At 34.7% G+C, this 18,314-nt stretch overlaps 1 protein-coding gene across 2 annotated transcripts in view; it reads right to left on the reverse strand.

Moving 5' to 3' along the window:
• The window catches only part of SOS1 (SOS Ras/Rac guanine nucleotide exchange factor 1), a 133,987-nt gene that overhangs the window by 6,752 nt on the left and 108,921 nt on the right, over positions 1-18,314 (reverse strand). Inside the window, exons 17-21 of one of the 2 annotated variants that reach the window (XM_021670786.2) lie at positions 18,053-18,170; positions 9,123-9,295; positions 8,807-8,923; positions 6,943-7,207; positions 1,088-1,132 (exon numbers count right to left, since the gene is read on the reverse strand). In XM_021670786.2, coding sequence (XP_021526461.1) covers positions 1,088-1,132; positions 6,943-7,207; positions 8,807-8,923; positions 9,123-9,295; positions 18,053-18,170 — 718 coding nt within the window. The remainder of the gene's footprint in view (positions 1-1,087; positions 1,133-6,942; positions 7,208-8,806; positions 8,924-9,122; positions 9,296-18,052; positions 18,171-18,314) is intronic. The other variant, XM_021670787.2, reaches the window with a different exon arrangement.

Below are 18,314 nucleotides of genomic sequence, written 5' to 3' on the forward strand. Positions count from 1 at the left end.
ATACTTTAAATCTAAACATTTTACCGGCGATGTGCACTATTCAAGACAACTGAGGCAGCCCTGACAGTGAAAACGGAAATTACACTAAAATCTAATGAACCTAAGTTGGTGAACTGGCACAAAAAAGGTAAGTAAAGCTACTAATTGGAACCTCTCTTACAGACATTTATGGTAACAAGAACATAAGGTAGGCATATAAATAATTACAGTTTGGAAAACAACACATGTTGGTTGTTAAGTTTATACACACTATAAAAAGACATGAAAAAAAACTTAAACCATCATTCAAAATTATACTTGGCAGTTTTTTTCCCTTTAAGCATTAAGCTTTTTGTCAATTATATGTTATAACAATATAGATCTTAAAAAGAGTACTTTGTGTACTGATATTATTAAAATGATCAACATTTTGATCACCTACCTTTTTCCTTGAGAATATACAGTTAATTCAGCTTGCAACTAGTATTTTCCATTGTACACATTTTGAAATTACTTGTATGAAAGGACAGTAAAAAAAATATTGGCTTAAAATAATTAATATAGTGAAATTTAGTGAATTGTTAGTTTACCTTAAAATTAAAATGGAGCTTTATTTTGTTTATCAGTATTTAGGCTATACTTTGAATAATTACAATTATAAAAAAGTTATTCTAAAGTCAAAAGCAGTTGTCTATAATCCATCCTGCCATCAGGCTAAGTACATTTTGTGATTTAGAAACTGCATGTAGCTGCCAGCATTCCCATATGCGCATGCATGCTCTTGCTTTTTTTTTTTTTAAAGTTGAGCATTAAAATATATTTAGAACTCTACAGTTGGAAAAAAGAAATGGTTAAATGTGGAAGCCACTTATTTAATAGGTTCTTTTAAGACAGAAACAAGGTTTTGTAAAAAGCATGAAAAATACATAAATTTAAGCAAATCATTTATGATAAAAAGATAGCACAAGTGAAGGCCTCACTTCTAGGATGTTGCAAGCAAGGTACCAATGCTGCCAGACCCAAGAAGAGTTTTAGCAGGAAAGGTTATACTTGGTTTGATTTTTAAAGCCAAAGCAAGAATTATGAGTCTTAAACCAAATATACTAACTTGGGCCATAGGGCAGTGTAACTTGGATAAAGACGGTATCATTGCCTGTGAAAGGAAACAAGAAAAAGTAGATTTTTTTCTTTCATTGATATATTCAACTTATCTGCAAAAATTTGTATTTATGATGAAAATGTTATTGTCATTCTAGTTTTAAAGAATGCTGTAAACGTTTATAGTAAAATCTCATTACTACTTACTTTTCAGAAGAAAAAACTGGTATCATATTGGGAATTTAAAAGGTTCCTTCTAGATTTACTTGATCTCATAATAATTAAATGAAAAACATTCATGAAAACACTAAAATATCCTATTTTACTGAAAGACTTTTTAAAATGTAGAAACCCAATTCAAGCAAAAAGTTCAGCTGGATGTATATAAATATGCTGTTTACTAAAGATTATTTTGAAAATTCAAACTTGTAAAACAAGTAAATTTATTGTATATAAATAGAAAAATAAAAAAGAGTTACTAATTACATGTCTTTCAAAAATGTTCTTGGGGTGTTTATTCTCATCACAAAATAACTAGCACTCTGGATATTTAAACAAGCTCAAAAGTGATACAGGGTTTTTCCTTTTATAGTCATAAACATTTTTTTTTTTTAAAGTCAATAAACATTTGGTGCTAGGACTCATTTTACATAGGAAACTCTGATAAATTTAGAAAGTCTAATTTCAACAATATTATTTTAAGAAAAAAAAATTGAAAATCAAAAGCGAAAGCCCCAAGAGCATTAAAGTAGGAAAACTGAGACAAAAGGCTAAATGATCTATACTGTTGTTTCTAAATCAATATAGTTGTTTTATATTATGCTGTCTCATATTAACAACACATAGAACAGATAACATTATAATATCCAAGAAACTAAAATCATACTAGACTGAGCCGATTTAATTCATATATATATTTTTACACTCTAAGCAATCTCTCACATAATTTGGAACATTAATTTTATTCAAGCACATTTGGTCAGAAGGAAGATAATCTCACATTCCAGGTTTGGCTGTCATGACTTCTGTTAACTTGATTGTTTATATAGATACAGTAGTCTTATTTTCTAGGCAGCCCTCATTTCAAGTAATCTGTCCTCTTATCTATTTTCAATATGTACTGATATTTGGAACCTATGATTCCTAAGTGTAGCAATCCAGCTAATTCTAATATTACCTTTCAGAAGATTAAAATTCATTTTTATATTCTGAAATTACATGAAGCTGTTGCTCTGCCAATGATTTCCTTTTCTATTAGTCACCTATAATTGAAGATTGCCTGGTTGTAAAAGGGATCCAGAAATCTTTCATAATAGAGATTAAAGGAGTATCTAGCTTTGTTGTTTACCTATTTATATATGTCCTACTTTTCTTCGAAAAAAAATAAATATATCTCCTGGAGACAGGCCTCAAGAACATGATAGTACATTTAATACATTATAGGAATAGGAATAAAATTAAAGCACAAAGCTCATGACTGTTACAACTGAAGTCATTCTGAAAGAATAATTATACATATGCATGCACACTTGTGTACACAGATGTAAACTTGGCTTTGAGTATATTTATATATAGCACAGGCTTTTTTAGACTCATGCATTTGGTAAATTTGGGGCACTAGTTGCTTCGTCTTACTGCCTGGAAAATGCTACAAAAATTCTTTCAGAAATTTACACACTCTAATCAAGAAATATATGCTAGAAATTCTTGTCAGTTAGATACTGAAAAAATTTACAAATAATGACTTAGGAATGAAATCTAATTAATTTTTAAAACAGTATTAATTTATTAAGCATAATCCCAGATGACAGACAAATGGTCCTCAATCTTGGCTGTACATTAGAATCCTATGGGAAGTTTTTAAAAATACTGATGCCCAGGTACCAATGCCAGTTTAATGTGGGCTGAGCCTACGTATTCTTTTTCTAAGCTCCTCAACAGACTAAACTACACAGTCAGGGTTGAAACCACTCTGAAAGATACTCCCCAGTTTATATAGGAGTCATTCTTGATAGAAACAAGCATTTTCCTATAGAAAAAAATATATAAATGATAGATGATAACTTCTTAAACTCATAAAAGCCTGGTAAACACAAATGTATTTGAGATTAGAAACTCATCACCTACACCAATCTTCCAGGAGGAAAAGCCTTGCATATCAGCTTAACATGCTTGTAATACAATCTTTTTGTTGGTAAAGAGTCCCCCTAAGGGATGAAGATACAGAGACCTCTGACTCCCTTTTACAACCAGGGAGTCTTCAAACAGGAAGGTAACAAGAGCCTTTCATCTTTCTCTCCTCTCTATTATAGCAGTAGAAACAAGTAGTGAGCTGGTGATCTTTTCTCTTTTTCCCAGCAACTGTCATCATCACCTCAAAGCTAGACCTGGCCAGGGTAAGTTGTGGAACAGGGCTTTGAATGTATATATGGCAGGACTAAGTAGGTGGCCACTTCTCTGCCCTGTCTTTACCACAAAGCTTTCCATGACCACTCTTGCCCATTCTGAGGTCATCTTTTGATAAGCTTCTCCAGTATTTATTCATCACTTTTTTAAAATTTAACTATGAATCTCTTTGCACTATGAATATTTTTAATCTCTCAGTAAGACTGCAAGCTTTCCCAATGAAGACATGTAAGTGCTTAGCAAGGAGTAAAAAACATGCAGGAGATACTGGCTGCAAGAATTAATTATAGGTTTAAAAGTAATTATTTTGGGGAAAAAACAGTAAGAGTAAAAAAGAACAGTATTATAACTGATAAAAAAAATTCTGCTCAAACTTTGCCTTTTGAAAAACTTAAACAATGGAACTCTGTACTGCTTTGTATTGAGTGGAGTATGTTGGGATGACATATGACTGCAGTCAAGGCAGTTGTTTTCTGTCAGGCCCTGAGGGAAACAAGAAAGTAGGTATTCACTCTGGTGGCTAAACAGTGGGTAGCAAGTTGGAGGCTCTGGGTGATCTTCTGACACTCGCAGATCTGTTAAGCAGAAGTGAAGACAAAAGCATGTGGAGGAGACCTTTAATACACAAAGGCAACTGAGAAGTTTTAAGGAAGGGATTAATATAGCACATGGTTATTTTCAGTTTTTACCAAAGGCAAAGGGAGCAGTAAGAGTTTTTCTTTATCACAGATGAAGAGAAATCGAGAAAACCCTCAAGTCTAAGGTTACAAAGACTAACTCCTGAAACAATGTTTTCTCCACTTGTCCAGCTGTTTTAATACTGTTAACTTAATACTATTATAACTACTTATAACAAAGCAGGATCCAGAGCACTGCATTCTAGAATGATTTCTTCTTCCCTACTGAGTCATTTAAAGATTCAGCACTAGTAGAGAACTTAATGTGCTTATCTCCTGTTTTGCCACCTCTTTCATTTTTAGCTACTTAAACAAAGAGAAGTAGAATTTGCAATTGATGACTTTTATGTGGTTTCAATAACACATTTATTTGAGAATCCTTAATGATACAGACCTACAGCTGCCTGCTCTAGGGGAAAAAAAATCCTGCAAAGAATTAAATGGGTCAGAATAAATAATGATTTTAAATGAGATGTACTGAAAAGGTGCTGGTTTCATTTCATTACTTAATTTAGGGGCTTGGCAAGTTGAGGAGAATGGGAAATTTTTATTTGGTGTCTATTTGAACTTATCAAAAATATCTGACAGCTTATTATTTGTGTCACATGACTCCATGGCCAGGCACAGTGGCTCATCTGTAATCCAGCACTTTGGAAGGCTATGGCAGGAGGTTTGTTTGAGGCAAAAAGTTTGAGATCAGCCTGGGCAACAGAGCAAGACCCCATCTCTACCAAAAATTTTATAAAATTAAAAAAAAAAAAAAGACTCAGTGATCTTCAGTCACCAAATAATGCCAAGTCATAGTATTATCAAGACAAATACACTTTGAGACAGGGTCTCACTGTTACCCAGGCTAGAATACAGTGGCATGATCACAGTTCATTGCAACCTCAAACTCCTGGACTCAAGCAATCCTCCCACTTCAGCCTCCCAAGTAGCTGTGACTACAGGTGCACACCACCACTCCCAGCTAATTTTTTTATTTTTTAGGAGAGATGGGGTCTCACTATATTGCCCAGGCTTGTCTCAAACTCCTGGCTTCAAGGGATTTTCCTACCTAGGCCTTCTAAAGTGTTGAGATTACAGGCGTGAGCCACCATGCCCAGCCCAAATACAGTTTAGATGGCACAAAGACTACTGAGTAACTACAAATGTATGTATACTACAGGAAGAAACCAATGGATTCTGGACCAAATTTCAAAACAATAATATACTACCAAAGAATTATTTTAAGTATATTTTTAGTTAGTTACATTTCTTCCAACTGAGAGAATCTTAAAAATCGAATTTGTCCCCCAGGAGGCACAAAAAAAGTATTTTATCTGAAAGCAGAAAGCGAATTAGCAGACTGGAATGATAAACCAGAAATTCTAACTTTGAGGTTAGTGTTTCTCAACTTCCTCCCCCATAATAATGTCATGCTGCCTCCAGTATTAGATTCTATTATGTCAAATATTAGGGGGGAACTTGATTAGCACATCGAGCTAAGACAGCCAACAGTAAGAGCATGTAGAAATGGTCATGAAAGAGTTAAAGGTAACTGGGTTCAAGTTGTGATTCAATAATGAACAAATGAGAAAAGATTCGTAGAAGAGCTTTAAAGTTTCACATGAAATTAATTAGAAAATTAATGGTGATCTAGATTGAAAAGGTAGCCTTTCAAAAGACCAAATAAAGGTAAGTTGTACAGTTTGGCAACCACTAGCCACATGTGATTATTGAGCATCTGACTCTGGCTTGTCTGAACTGAGATGTGCTGTGTGTAAAATGCACACTGGGTTTTAAAGACTTAGAACAAAAAAAGGGAACATAAAATATCTCAATCATAAATTCTTTTATTGATTTCATGTGAAATGACAGTATTTCTGATATAGTAGGTTAAATAAAATGTATTAAAGTTATTTTTGCTTTTTCTAATGTGGCTACTAGACATTTAAAGTTATATATGTGGCTCACATTATATTTCCACAGGACAGTGCTGGTCTAGAAATAAGAGATGGATAAGCAGTAGTGTGCAGTCTGTGAGATTTGTTTGGCTGCACTGAAAAGCATAGACAGTATAATAGCAGACATTATATACCATTAGGGTACCATTGGGTAGACAAGAAGGGCTTAAATCTTATACATTGCAAAATTTAAAGCTACTAAAGAATTTGATGGGGAGTAGATGAGTGTACCCTGCCTAGTATGCAAATATATGTTAAGTATCTTTTATCTGAAATGCTTGGGACCAAAAGTGTTTTGGATTTCAGAATATTACATCATACTTACTGATTTAGCATCCCTAATAGAAAAATCTGAAATCTTCCAATGAGCATTTCCTTTGAGCATCATGTTGATACTTAAAAAGTTTTGGGTTTTAGAACATTTTGGATTTTGGATTTTTGGATTAGGGATCAGCCTGTATAATAATTCTGGGGGCAGGCAACATTTGAAACATGGGACTACAATTAATTGTAGATTTTAAGAGTAATCTTCATTTCCTCTGGATATGAGGAATGCATTTGAAAAGCTCAAATGAAATTTAAATTGCCAGTTTTATCACTAGGTCTTTCATTAAAGTATCATAAATTTAAAGAGGGCTGTTCTAGCAGATTATTTTTTAGAAATTTCAAGTTGATGGAGTTTAGAATTTGTCTTATATTTTAATAATGGTATCTTTTGAAATGGCATTTGACTTATCTACAAGTTCACATATATATAAAAATAACAGATTCTTTTTTACCTTTAGCATGTATAATACTAATAAATACCTTAATGCACTTAGAATTTTTGCACCTACTTGAGTGAAAAGGGCTCGAATGATCGGAATCAAATACACTGCAAACATCTGTGGCACTGGAAGCACCAGAAGCAGGCGGAGGTGTTAACGGTGTTCTTGGAGAATTTGGTGCAGATGCTGTACTTTCTGTTTCACTTTCAGGGATCCTACTATAACTAATTTTCCTTGGCTCCTGCTGAAGAGGTGTGGGATGCCTCATGGTACCTGGTCTTGGGTTTGATGGACGAACACCAGGAGATTTTAGGGGATAGCTATATTTTTTTGGCTGTAGACATATCAAAAGAAACACAATACTTTAAACACTGTAATAGAAAGGAAGATTCTTCTATATGTGCCTGGTAAAAATCAGCTAATATATAGGAAAATCATAAATCACTAACAAGGACATAATGATTCAAATAAAAGTAGAAAATTTAAAGTGTTAACATTCTATTTTGCTGAAGCCCTGGGTTATCTAAATTTAAAGAATGCATTTCTTTAAAAAACTTTTAGTCCTATAAATATTAGACTATTTGTTATTTAAAATATTTTTGGATGGAAGTTATTCTAAAATGTGTATTTCCCTGGTTTTTAAAATAGACTATTTTGAGCAAATTTAACCTTGCTGAAAAGCTGCGATCATCACTATGAATTACAATACCTTCCTATCGTGTAATACAGTGATGCCGTTAGGAACATTTGAGATATTTACAAATACATTGAATTACCCCAATTTTCATTTGTGTATGTATGTTTTATGGCATTTTCCTTGCAAAATGATCATTTCTCAGTGTTATGAGTATATCAGAGTGCCTCAGTGCAGCAGATTATATACCTATTTCTAATTTTCTATTTTTAATTCATCTTATTAAAAACTGAACAAAGGCTTGAGAAATTTTCTTGTCAGGCAATTGCATACACTTTAATTAAAAGACATTATGTGATTTATCTTGGTCACTTAGAAGCCACCTATGTTTAATTCCAGCTTCTTGACTTACTGTTTTTTTTTTTTTGTTTTTTTTTTTTGAGACAAGTCTTGCTCTGTCTCCCAGGCACTGGAGAGCAGTGGCACGATCTCGGCTCACTGCAACCTCCTCTTCCTGGGTTCAAGTGATTCTCCCGCCTCAGCCTCCCAAGTGGCTGGGACTACAGGCACCCACCACCACGCCCGACTTTTTGTATTTCATTAGAGACAGGGTTTCACCATTGGCCAGGCTGGTCTCGAACTCCTGACTTCAGGTGATCCACCTGCCTTGGCTTCCCAAAGCGTTGGGATTACAGGCACGAGTCACTGCGCCCGGCAGATTTTTTACTTTTTTTTATGAATAAGAGAGTACATAGTCAAATCAGTGAGCTGATGATTCTGAACATAAATTTGGCCAGGCACTGAAAGTAACAAAAAACAATGGAAACTTTATTTTCCCAAGAAAGTACTGTTAGCAAAACTTGGTATTTTATGGCTGATTAATAATTGAAAGTTTTAATAAGTCATTATTTTTAAAATGTCATAAGTAGATATACTTATTATAAGTGAATTAGTATAAATTCATTCAATTTCCTGTTCTTAAAATCTTAAATAACATTTTTTGAGGTAAAAAAAATTTAAAAACATACAATATTTGCTCAATTTCATCATCTTTGGTATCAGTATTTCCTCAAATTAATATTAATATTCATTTATTTGGAAGCAAGTGGGATATTCCTGGGCATAATTATTAAGTACTTTTTCATTACTTTTAACTATCACATGTATACTTCATCCCCAAATACCTTTATAGGAAACTAATCTATATAACACATATGGTAGTAATGATATCACCAGATGTAGATGACAACTGAAAAAAGTATATAAACGTAAAAGAAATATAAATATACAAATGCTTACAAATCTTGGGAGAGGCTTAGGGTTTCGTGGTTCTATTTCTAGGGATTTGTTGAAAAGATAATCTGTAAATTCTTTTTCCATGCTATTTCCCATTGGATTCAAGTTTTCAAAGAACCTCTAAAATAAATGCAAAGAAAAAAAGTTAATATTAAAAATTATAAATTCAGTTTGAAATTCATGGAAAGAAAACATTTAATGTAAGTAAATTTCTTTTAAGATTTGTTTTACTTTTTCTCCCCTATAAAATAAACCTGCCTTTTATTAGGTAGTTTATAAACTTAGTCAGAAGTATGAAACTTTAAATAATTCAACTTACTTTGATATCTGATTCTACTCGTAAACAGTAAGGCTGATTTTGGTACTGCTGGATCTCTCCTGTTATTTCTGCTACTTTCCTCCTTTTGCTAAAGTTTATAAGCTCTTTTCCATGTCTTTTTAGGACCTCAGGGTTGCCTTCTTCTGTTTTCAAGATATTAGTGAGATAAATTCCTAGAAGATACAATGGAATCATTTCAAGGGTAAAGAAGGAAAATGCGAGTTTTTTTCTATTTCATTAATTGTGGGTATATTATTCTGTATCATCTCAGTTGCCATAACAAAAAAACAAAGGCTTAGATTTCCATAATATGAAAAACAGCAGCTTAAGAGAAAGTATCTGTGAAAGTCTTAAATTTTATAAACATCCAAGGAAAAGGAAGAGATCAAATTTAATAAAATTAATACATTTTTTAGGAAGAATAATCAATTTTCCATACCCCCTCCAAACCATTGTTATTTGATGTAAATCACAGTTTTGTTAAAGGAACTTTAAGAATAACTTTGTCACTAATGACACATCATTTCTGGCAAACAGGAAAAATGCTACATTCAGAGGATCATAATTTCTGCTTAGTCAGCTCTGGTGGCCCCACAAGAGGCTGTTATGATTTGCAATTCAGAAGTAGTACTATTTGGATAGGATTACTCATGGAAATGTAGAAGTTTTTCCAAGCCTGTCGAACACAGGACTGCATACAATTTATGTATATTCTGGTCTTCAATAGTTTCTAGACTTAGTGGCAACCTGGTAATTGATTTCCTGTTTCCCCAACACTATAGCTGTGCACTAGACGAGGAGAATGAACAGAATAACAGGCACTTTCTATTCTAGCATAAAGGCTCTGGAACCAGCTCTGCTGCTTTCTCTATATGTGATATTATTATTATTGTTAATTTTTTCTTTTTTTTTTTTTTGAGATGGAGTCTCACTCTGTCTCCCAGGCTAGAGTGCAGTGCACTGCAACCTCCACTTCCTGGGTTCAAGCAATTCTCCTGACTCAGCCTCCTGAGTAGCTGGAATTACAGGCATGTACCACCACACCCAGCTGATTTTTGTATTTGTAGTAGAAATGGGGTTTCACCATGTTGGCCAGGCTGGTCTCTAACTCTTGACCTCGAGTGATCTGCCTGCCTTGGACTCCCAAAGTGCTGGGATTACAGGTGTGAGAACACTGTGCCCAGCCTATGTGCATGATCTCATGAAAATTGCTTAATTAGTCACTCTATGCCTCAGTTTTTCTCATCTGTAAAATGAGGACAGGAGGGTTGCTGTGAAAAACAAATGAGTGAATATATGTATGAGCTTAGAATAGAGCCTGACAACAGTTAAGTATTAATTAGCTATGGTTGTGATTGTTGATGCTGTTGTTGCATCTTGCCCTAATACTGTTCTTATGCTTTTACCTTTTTCCCCAAAGTACTGATTATGATGTTTTGGGGCGGGAAAAGGGAGTGTGAATATTCGAGTTCACTCACTCCCCACATGTGTACTGAGTCTCTGCTGTAAGACAAGTACTGCATTAGGTACTGCAGGTACAAAGATGAGAAAGACCTACAGTAGTCCAGTGCTTAAGGAGTTCCTGACCTCAGGGAGTCCAGAACTTTGAACCAAATTATACTACAGTATAATTTGCTAAGTGCTATATACTAGGAGGTGCTATATTAGTAGTAATGCATATGAGAGCAAAAAGGAGGTATTCCAAACTCTGTCTTGAGCTGGGAGGATTAGAAAAAGTGTAATTAAGTCTCAAAAGGTTGGGCGCGGTTGCTTACGCCTGTAATCCCAGCACTTTGGGAGGCTGAGGCAGGTGGATCATGAGGTCAGGAGTTCAAGACCAGACTGGCTAATATGGTGAAACCCTGTCTGTACTAAAAATACAAAATTAGTCGGGCATGGTGACACATGCCTGTAATCCCAGCTACTCAGGAGGCTGAGGCAGGAGAATCGATTGAACCTGAGAGGTGGAGGTTGCAGTGAGCCAAGACTGCGCCACTGCTGTCCAGCCTGGGTGACAGAGTGAGGCTCTGTCTCTCAAAAAAAAAAAAAAAAAGTAAGTCTCAAAAAATGAGAGGTGTAACGAGTAAAATAAGATAGAAGGGCATTCTAAGCAAAGCAGCAATGAGTATAAAGGCACTGATTCATGATGAAGCTTGCTTGAAAGGCATACTTAGAGATAATATACTCTTTACTATGGCTAGACCATAGGGGTTTAATGCATGGGGTGTAGAGGAAGAGTGGCAGGATATGAGGACAGACACAGGCAAGGGCTGGGTTTGTAGTTCTAAATGCTTTTGTGGTAGCAGCATACCACAGAAATCTTTGGTCATATCCTTGAAAAGATAAAAGGACCCAAATCAATATTGAACAAATCAGCAGTAATGAAATCTGATCAACATCAATGCCTGTTTGGTTTTTAAACATATCCAGTCATTAAGTGCATTAGTTACTTGGTTACTTCTCAGTGCCTAGGCTATGCTTGATGATACATTCATATGACAAAGTTTACTGTGTATTCTAGTAAGCACAGGCTTTTTTATTTTCACTTCTGCCTGTCATTTGGCTTTTACTTTCAGCCATTATACTCTCCTTCACACAAGTTGCATGATCCACTCAGCTCAGTGTTCAGTCTGACAAACATGTCCATAAGAGTATGCATATTCAGTGGCAGCCCAAATCACCTTTCCATACTGGTCACAGATTGATGGTCCATCTGTGAAGAGTTTGTGGGTATTAGTGCTTGGACTGGGTCATGAAATGCTTTTTGTTAAATAGCTTAACTTTTATCTAGGAGATAATTAGGGAATTAACTTTTATCTAGGAGATAATTAGGGAATTATAAGGATCTTTGTTTGCATCCTAGAAGGATTATTTCTAGTTGTACTATGAAGTCAGATGGGTTAGAAGGAGTTAAGACCAGTAACAGGAAGAGCAGTTAGTAGGCTGACAATAGTCCTGGTGAGATGATGAGGGCTGCCTTAGTGTCTATGGGGCTAATGGAGAGTGGATAAATATTTAAGAGGTAGACTTTCCAAGAACTGATTAACTGGTTTGGGGAGGAAATGGGGGCAGTGGGAATGAAGACTCTCAGCTTTGTTTTTGAAAGCACACTTGAATGAAGTTGTGAAAATGCTTATAAGTAGCACTTTAGGATAGTTAAGGATGAAATTTGGAAATTATTTTATGCCTAACTGATGGCTAGCTAAAATAACAAATGAGCACAGCAGTGGTGTCCAAACTTTAATCTTACACTGAATCAGTTAAAAATGTTTAAGCAACTATCCTCATGTTCTCTCTATATACACATATATAATTTAATAAAAACAGTGTATATGTATATATGTATAACAAAAACCTGAGAATTATATACTTACAGTAAAGCTTAGTTGTTTTTCATGTTTTAAAAAATATATAAACACATAGTTATTCCTGTACTTCAGTGTATCATTTAACATACCCTACTCTGGAGGCAGCTATTCTAGGGAAAGGGAAAAGAGAGCATTATGACATAAAGAAGAGGGCTAAGGCTTTACCTTTTTTTGCTGATGTCTTTCCCATCCTTTCCAGGAGAAAGTGGCTGCTTAGGATTCTAGGTTTCTATAGCATTTGTCCACACTTCAGTCTATACTTTTCTACAATACAGTGTGATACTTACTACACAGTGCTATGACTTATTTCTCCGCTCTTTCGAGGGAGCAGAAACTATGGAACTATATCTATGTCTATTCTTAGCATGTAGCCCTGGACATAACACATAGAGGTATTCAATAAATGTTTTTGATTGAATGAAAGAAGTATATTATTTCAAAATAGAAGAGAGGCATTTGAAAGATAGACCAGGATATGAGAGTCAATTCTAAAATAGCTGGAAAGCAAGAGTGGAGATAAAGCAAATTTACACATAACTGAAGGAGGATACAAGATCAGAGCTGTGTAAAAACAAAGGGCAAAGCCAATGCTAAAGGCTTGTATGTTTGTACACAGATGACCAACTTGATTAAGGTACATCCTTTTACCTTAGAAAAAATTCTATTTTTGAGACACAGTTTCGCTTTGTTACCCAGGTTGGAGTGTGGTGGTGCGATCTCGGCTCACTGCAACTTCTGCCTCCTGGGTTCAAGCGATTCTTGTACCTCTGCCTCCTGAGTAGCTGAGACTACAGGAATGCACCACCATGCCTGGCTAACTTTTGTATTTTTAGTAGAGATAGGGTTTTGCCATGTTGGCCAGGCTAGTCTCGAACTCCTGGCTCCAACCAGTTCGCTCACTTCAGCCTCTCAAAGTGCTGGAATTACAGGCATGAGCCACTGTGCCCAGCTGAAAAAATTCATTTGTTAGCCACATATCCATTCTACCTATAAGTAGAATATTTTAGTTTATGGAGAAAAACTGTGTGATATAGACCTGAAACATCTGGCAGAGCTTTGGAAGGAGTAACTGCCCTACTTTTATTCCGTAAATGGTGGTAGTGCCAGCAAAAGATGGGAATGATGGTAAGGTAACAGAGAAAATATCAGCTGCTGTCCCTGACCCTCCTCCATAGAAGGGGTTTGAAAAACAGTATCCAGAATTTTTGAATAAGAATCTCAAAGGAGTTTCTGTAAACTACCATATAGACAAGATGGAATTCAGAAGCAGCAATAACATCTGGCTTTACCCACTGGGTAAGAACTCCATGAAAGGCTGTCTGACTCCCTGGACTGGTAACTTTTAGCTTAAGAATAGCAAAGATAAGGCAGCAAAACTGACCAGGGTCAGATGTAGATAAACTACCTTAAAGGAGCAGAGGCTCAGTAACTAGGAAGATGAGCAAGAAGAAGGGGTACAAAGGCTGGCAGGTGGGCTGTACCTATCAAACTTTGTGTACCTATCGAAGTACCTACATATGTTTGTATTCACTCAATAAATCACACTACTCACCTTAAAATACCTTATTGAAATCATACTCTAAAATAGGTCTGAACCTTCCTTCTTTCATTTAAGAGCATGTTATGGCTGGGCACAGTGGCTCATGCCTGTAATCCCAGCACTTTGGGAGGCCAAAGTAGGCAGATCACCTGAGGTCAGGAGTTTGAGACCAGCCTGGCTAGCCTGGCCAACATTGTGAAACTCTACTAAAAATACAAAAATTAAAGAACATGTTAAGAAGATCAGTTAAGTTTACAAAGATCTGAGAGAGGACTCTGGACAGTTTCAGTTAATATGAATAAATACCCACCATCAGGGTGATGGAATAGCAGGGGCCAAACAGTCAATAAATGGGTCCTGAGGTTTCTTTTCATGTCTGTGTACCAGAAACCACAGGATATCATGAGTAGCATGACTATAAGCTAGGTGAGCACAGTGACTGTGTATTTTTCACTTCTCTAAGCACCTGACGTTGTCCTAGTACTTATACTCAAGAAATATACACTCACAGAGTGAATGACATAATGTCAGATATATCCAGAGCCTTTCCAGTTCTCTTGAACAAACTGGTAATATAGTCACCATATTTAAGCAAGAACATATAGGCTTTAATATTTTACCAGGAAGAGAAAATAAATGAACTCAGTATTTTAATCAAGAATGTAAAGGATCAGGCTGGGCACAGTGGCTCACACCTGTAATCCTAGCACTTTGGGAGGCCAAGGCGGGTGGATCTCTTGAGCTCAGGAGTTCGAGACCAGCCTGGGTAACCTGGTGAAACCCCATGTCTACAAAAAAAAAAAAAAAAAAAAAAAATACAAAAATTAGCCAGTCATAGTGGTTTGTACCTGTGGTTCCTCCTACTTGGGGGGCTGAGGCAGGACAGTCGCTTGAGCCCATGAGATGGAGGTTGCAGTGGGCCAAGATGGTGTCACTGCACTCCAGCCTGAGTGACAGAGTGAGACCCTGTCTTAAAAAAAAGAAAAAAATGTAGGGGGTAGGGGAAAGTCCTCAGGAAAACTAGGAATTAATAATGATTTTTTAAACCTCATAAAATCAGCAGAAAATTAGAGACCTTATCTTTTTGAAGAAAAAGCAAATAAGTAAAAACAGAGATGAGAAAGTTATATTACAAATAGAGTTAATTTTAAAAAACATGTTTGTAGATACAAATTGAATGTTAGTGTTTTTTAAATAGTGAAATGAAGCAATTCTGTAGCAAGAAGGATGCTTTCTTAAAAGGATAAAAACCATCTAATCAAGCAAGTAGTAAAATTACACTTTAATCTCTGCTAAAACTGAGTTTAAAACAAGCTGCTTATTTCTGCCATTATTCTTAAAGCTTTGTTTGGGAAGTTAATGACCAATTAAGGCATAACATAGAAATAAGCTCAAAGGAAGTGACATGATTAAGTATTTAGAAAACCCAAGGAAATTAAAAATTCTTGGAATTAAAGGTACTTGAATGAATATCAAACCAAAAATACCTAGGAAAAATAAGGGGAAATGCTAAATATAATAAATGTTCTTTCCAAATTAACTGATAGCTTGTTCTAGTTATATTTGGGGGCATCCCCCTCCACCTAAACTTATAAAGTTCATTTGGAAAAATAAATAGGCAAAATTGGCCAAAAAAAAAAAAAAAAGTACTGAAGAAACTCTAAAAAACCACCTTTATCACTGTGAAAAACTATATAGCAGGGTTTCTCAATCTTAGCAACACCTAACTTTTTGGACCGGATACTTACAGGCTGTGGGGAACTGTCCTGTGCATTGCTGGATGTTAGCAATATCCCCATCCTCTACTCACTAGATGCCTGCAGCACAATCCCAATTAGGACAATTAAAAAAATGCTTCCAGGCATTGCTAAATGTTCCCTAGGGGGGCAAAAGTGCCCCCTGCTGAGAATCACTGATTATAAAGTGACAATCCTTAAAACTATGGTAGGGGTATAAGAAGTCAGTGGGATATAATAAGTATTAAAGAAGGAGGTCCTGTATGTAAATAGGGAAAAAGAAGAATCATTCAATAAACCTGGATTAACAAATAAATAATTTGGTGGGGAAGTAAATTTGAGTATTTCATAAGATATCAGAGATACTTCAGTTTGATAGTAGAGTTAAATATAATTTTGAAAGTCATAAAAATGCTAGAAGAAAATATGATTGAATATTAAATTACTAGATTATATGAATTTTCTAAGGTTAGAAACAATAGAAATCAGAATGAGAAAGGACAGATTGTAGAATTTAAAACTAATACATGTCAATGATAAAAAGTAAAAGGCATATTGTTTGCAGGATATATGAAAAGGGACATGGACAAGAAGAAATGCAAATATTAAAGAAATGTATGAAAAAAAGTCCATGGTAATCAAATAATGGAAGTTATTTTAACAAATAGCTTAGTAGTAATAACAAAAATGAAAAAAAAAAGTATCCAAAATTAGAAAACATGGGATGATATTTGCTTTGTCATACCCTTGATGGTAGCATAAATGTCATACACTTCTCATGGCAGCCTTTCAGAAAGCAACTTAAAAATACCTATCAAAAGTTTAAAGATGGACCCCTTTTAACTTAGGTAAAGTAGACCCTTATCCAAAGGTGTTATGTTCCAAGATCCCCAGTGGATACCTGAAACCATGGATAGTTTTAAACCCTATACATATATATATACACACATACATACATACACATACATACATACCTATGAGCTTAGTTTATAAATTAGGCACAGTAAGATTTTTTTTTAAAAAAGCTAATTATAAAATTGAACAATTATGACAATCTATTGTAATAAAAGTTACATGAATGTGGTCTTTCTCTCTCAAAATATCTCATGCTTTTGGACCACAGTTGACCATGGATAACTGAAACCATGGAAAGTGAAACCATGGAGATGGGAGCACTACTGTAATTCCTCCTCTGGTGAACGATATCAAGAAAATATTCTCAAATACAGAAAAATAGTATAAATGAAAATCTAAATCAGAAAATTAGAAAGCAAAAAAAGTTGGAAACCATGTGTCTAATCACAGAGTAATGGTTAAACAAATTGTCCAACTTTAAGGAATATTATGCAGCCACTATATATAATTATTAAGATTATCTAATAGAATACAAAAATATATGTTAATAAAGTAAACTTAATATGCACATAATACAATTATAATTATATACAATGTACACAGCAAAAAGATTAGAAGTAAATACAAAAATGGTTGCTCTAAAACCCAAACAATAAAATGTGGGAAAATATATAAATTTTTAAAATATCAGGACATAACATTGTTATATGCAGTGTAATTTAAAACTATATAGAAAAATACATATAGATGAGGAAAAGGCTAGAAGCAGCTACAGCACATACTAAAGAGACTAGAGAGAGATCATAGTTTCTGTAAGCATTCGAAAGAAGGATCAGAGCATATACTCAGGAGCATATACTCAGGCAGAGAAAAGATGACAGTAGGAAAGAGATCACTGAATACATGAAATACAGGAAATAAATAATGGAAAAAGACAGAGGAACCTACAGAAAGGAAGATTCAGATGGTAGATTCAGTCCTAAAAGGAAGCAGAAGGGGAAAAATAAGAGAGGATGAAGTGAATAAAATTTTCATGTGCCAGAGTTATGGGTCCAAAGGCACAGGCACACTATGATATTTAGCCATGTGAAACTGTTTACAAAAATGATTATAAATATAATTGAGTTTGGCCATGCCTCTCCTGTACTTAGTTTATTAAAATTCAATTAAAAAGGCTTCTATGAATATAAAAACAAAAGTATTATATAATATCTAATGGCTGCCTAAGATGAAAATAGAAAATGAAATGTATACTAGACTTGACCTTAAAAAGTCTTAATGAGAAAAATTCTAAGAGGACTCAGGTGATAAACATTGGTTAAACAAGTATTTTCTGCTGGCATACTACACATGTAATTATTCAGTCATTTATTGAAATAAATGTTTTATTTTATGTAGAAATGCAATAAAAATTCAGAAAGAAATACCTACCAAAGAAAGGCACACATGGTGGATTAATAGACCTGAGTTTTGCCAAATATTTCTTATAGTGATCTTCACTCAATTCATGAGCTTCTTCTAAAATTTTCTTCTGGCGACTTGGTATTTGCTATAAGAAAACATAAATAGGAGCCGTAAGTTTACAAAAGAAATTAAAGGTCTTGTCAAAAAAAAAACAAAAAACAAAAAACAAAAAACTAGGCTAACAGAAAGGCCCAATACAATAGTATTAATTTGATTCTATGATTGTAAT

This window comes from Aotus nancymaae, unplaced genomic scaffold, assembly GCF_030222135.1.
Source record: "Aotus nancymaae isolate 86718 unplaced genomic scaffold, 86718_ANA_hifiasm-v0.15.2.pri h1tg000057l, whole genome shotgun sequence".
Lineage (NCBI taxonomy): Eukaryota > Metazoa > Chordata > Mammalia > Primates > Aotidae > Aotus > Aotus nancymaae.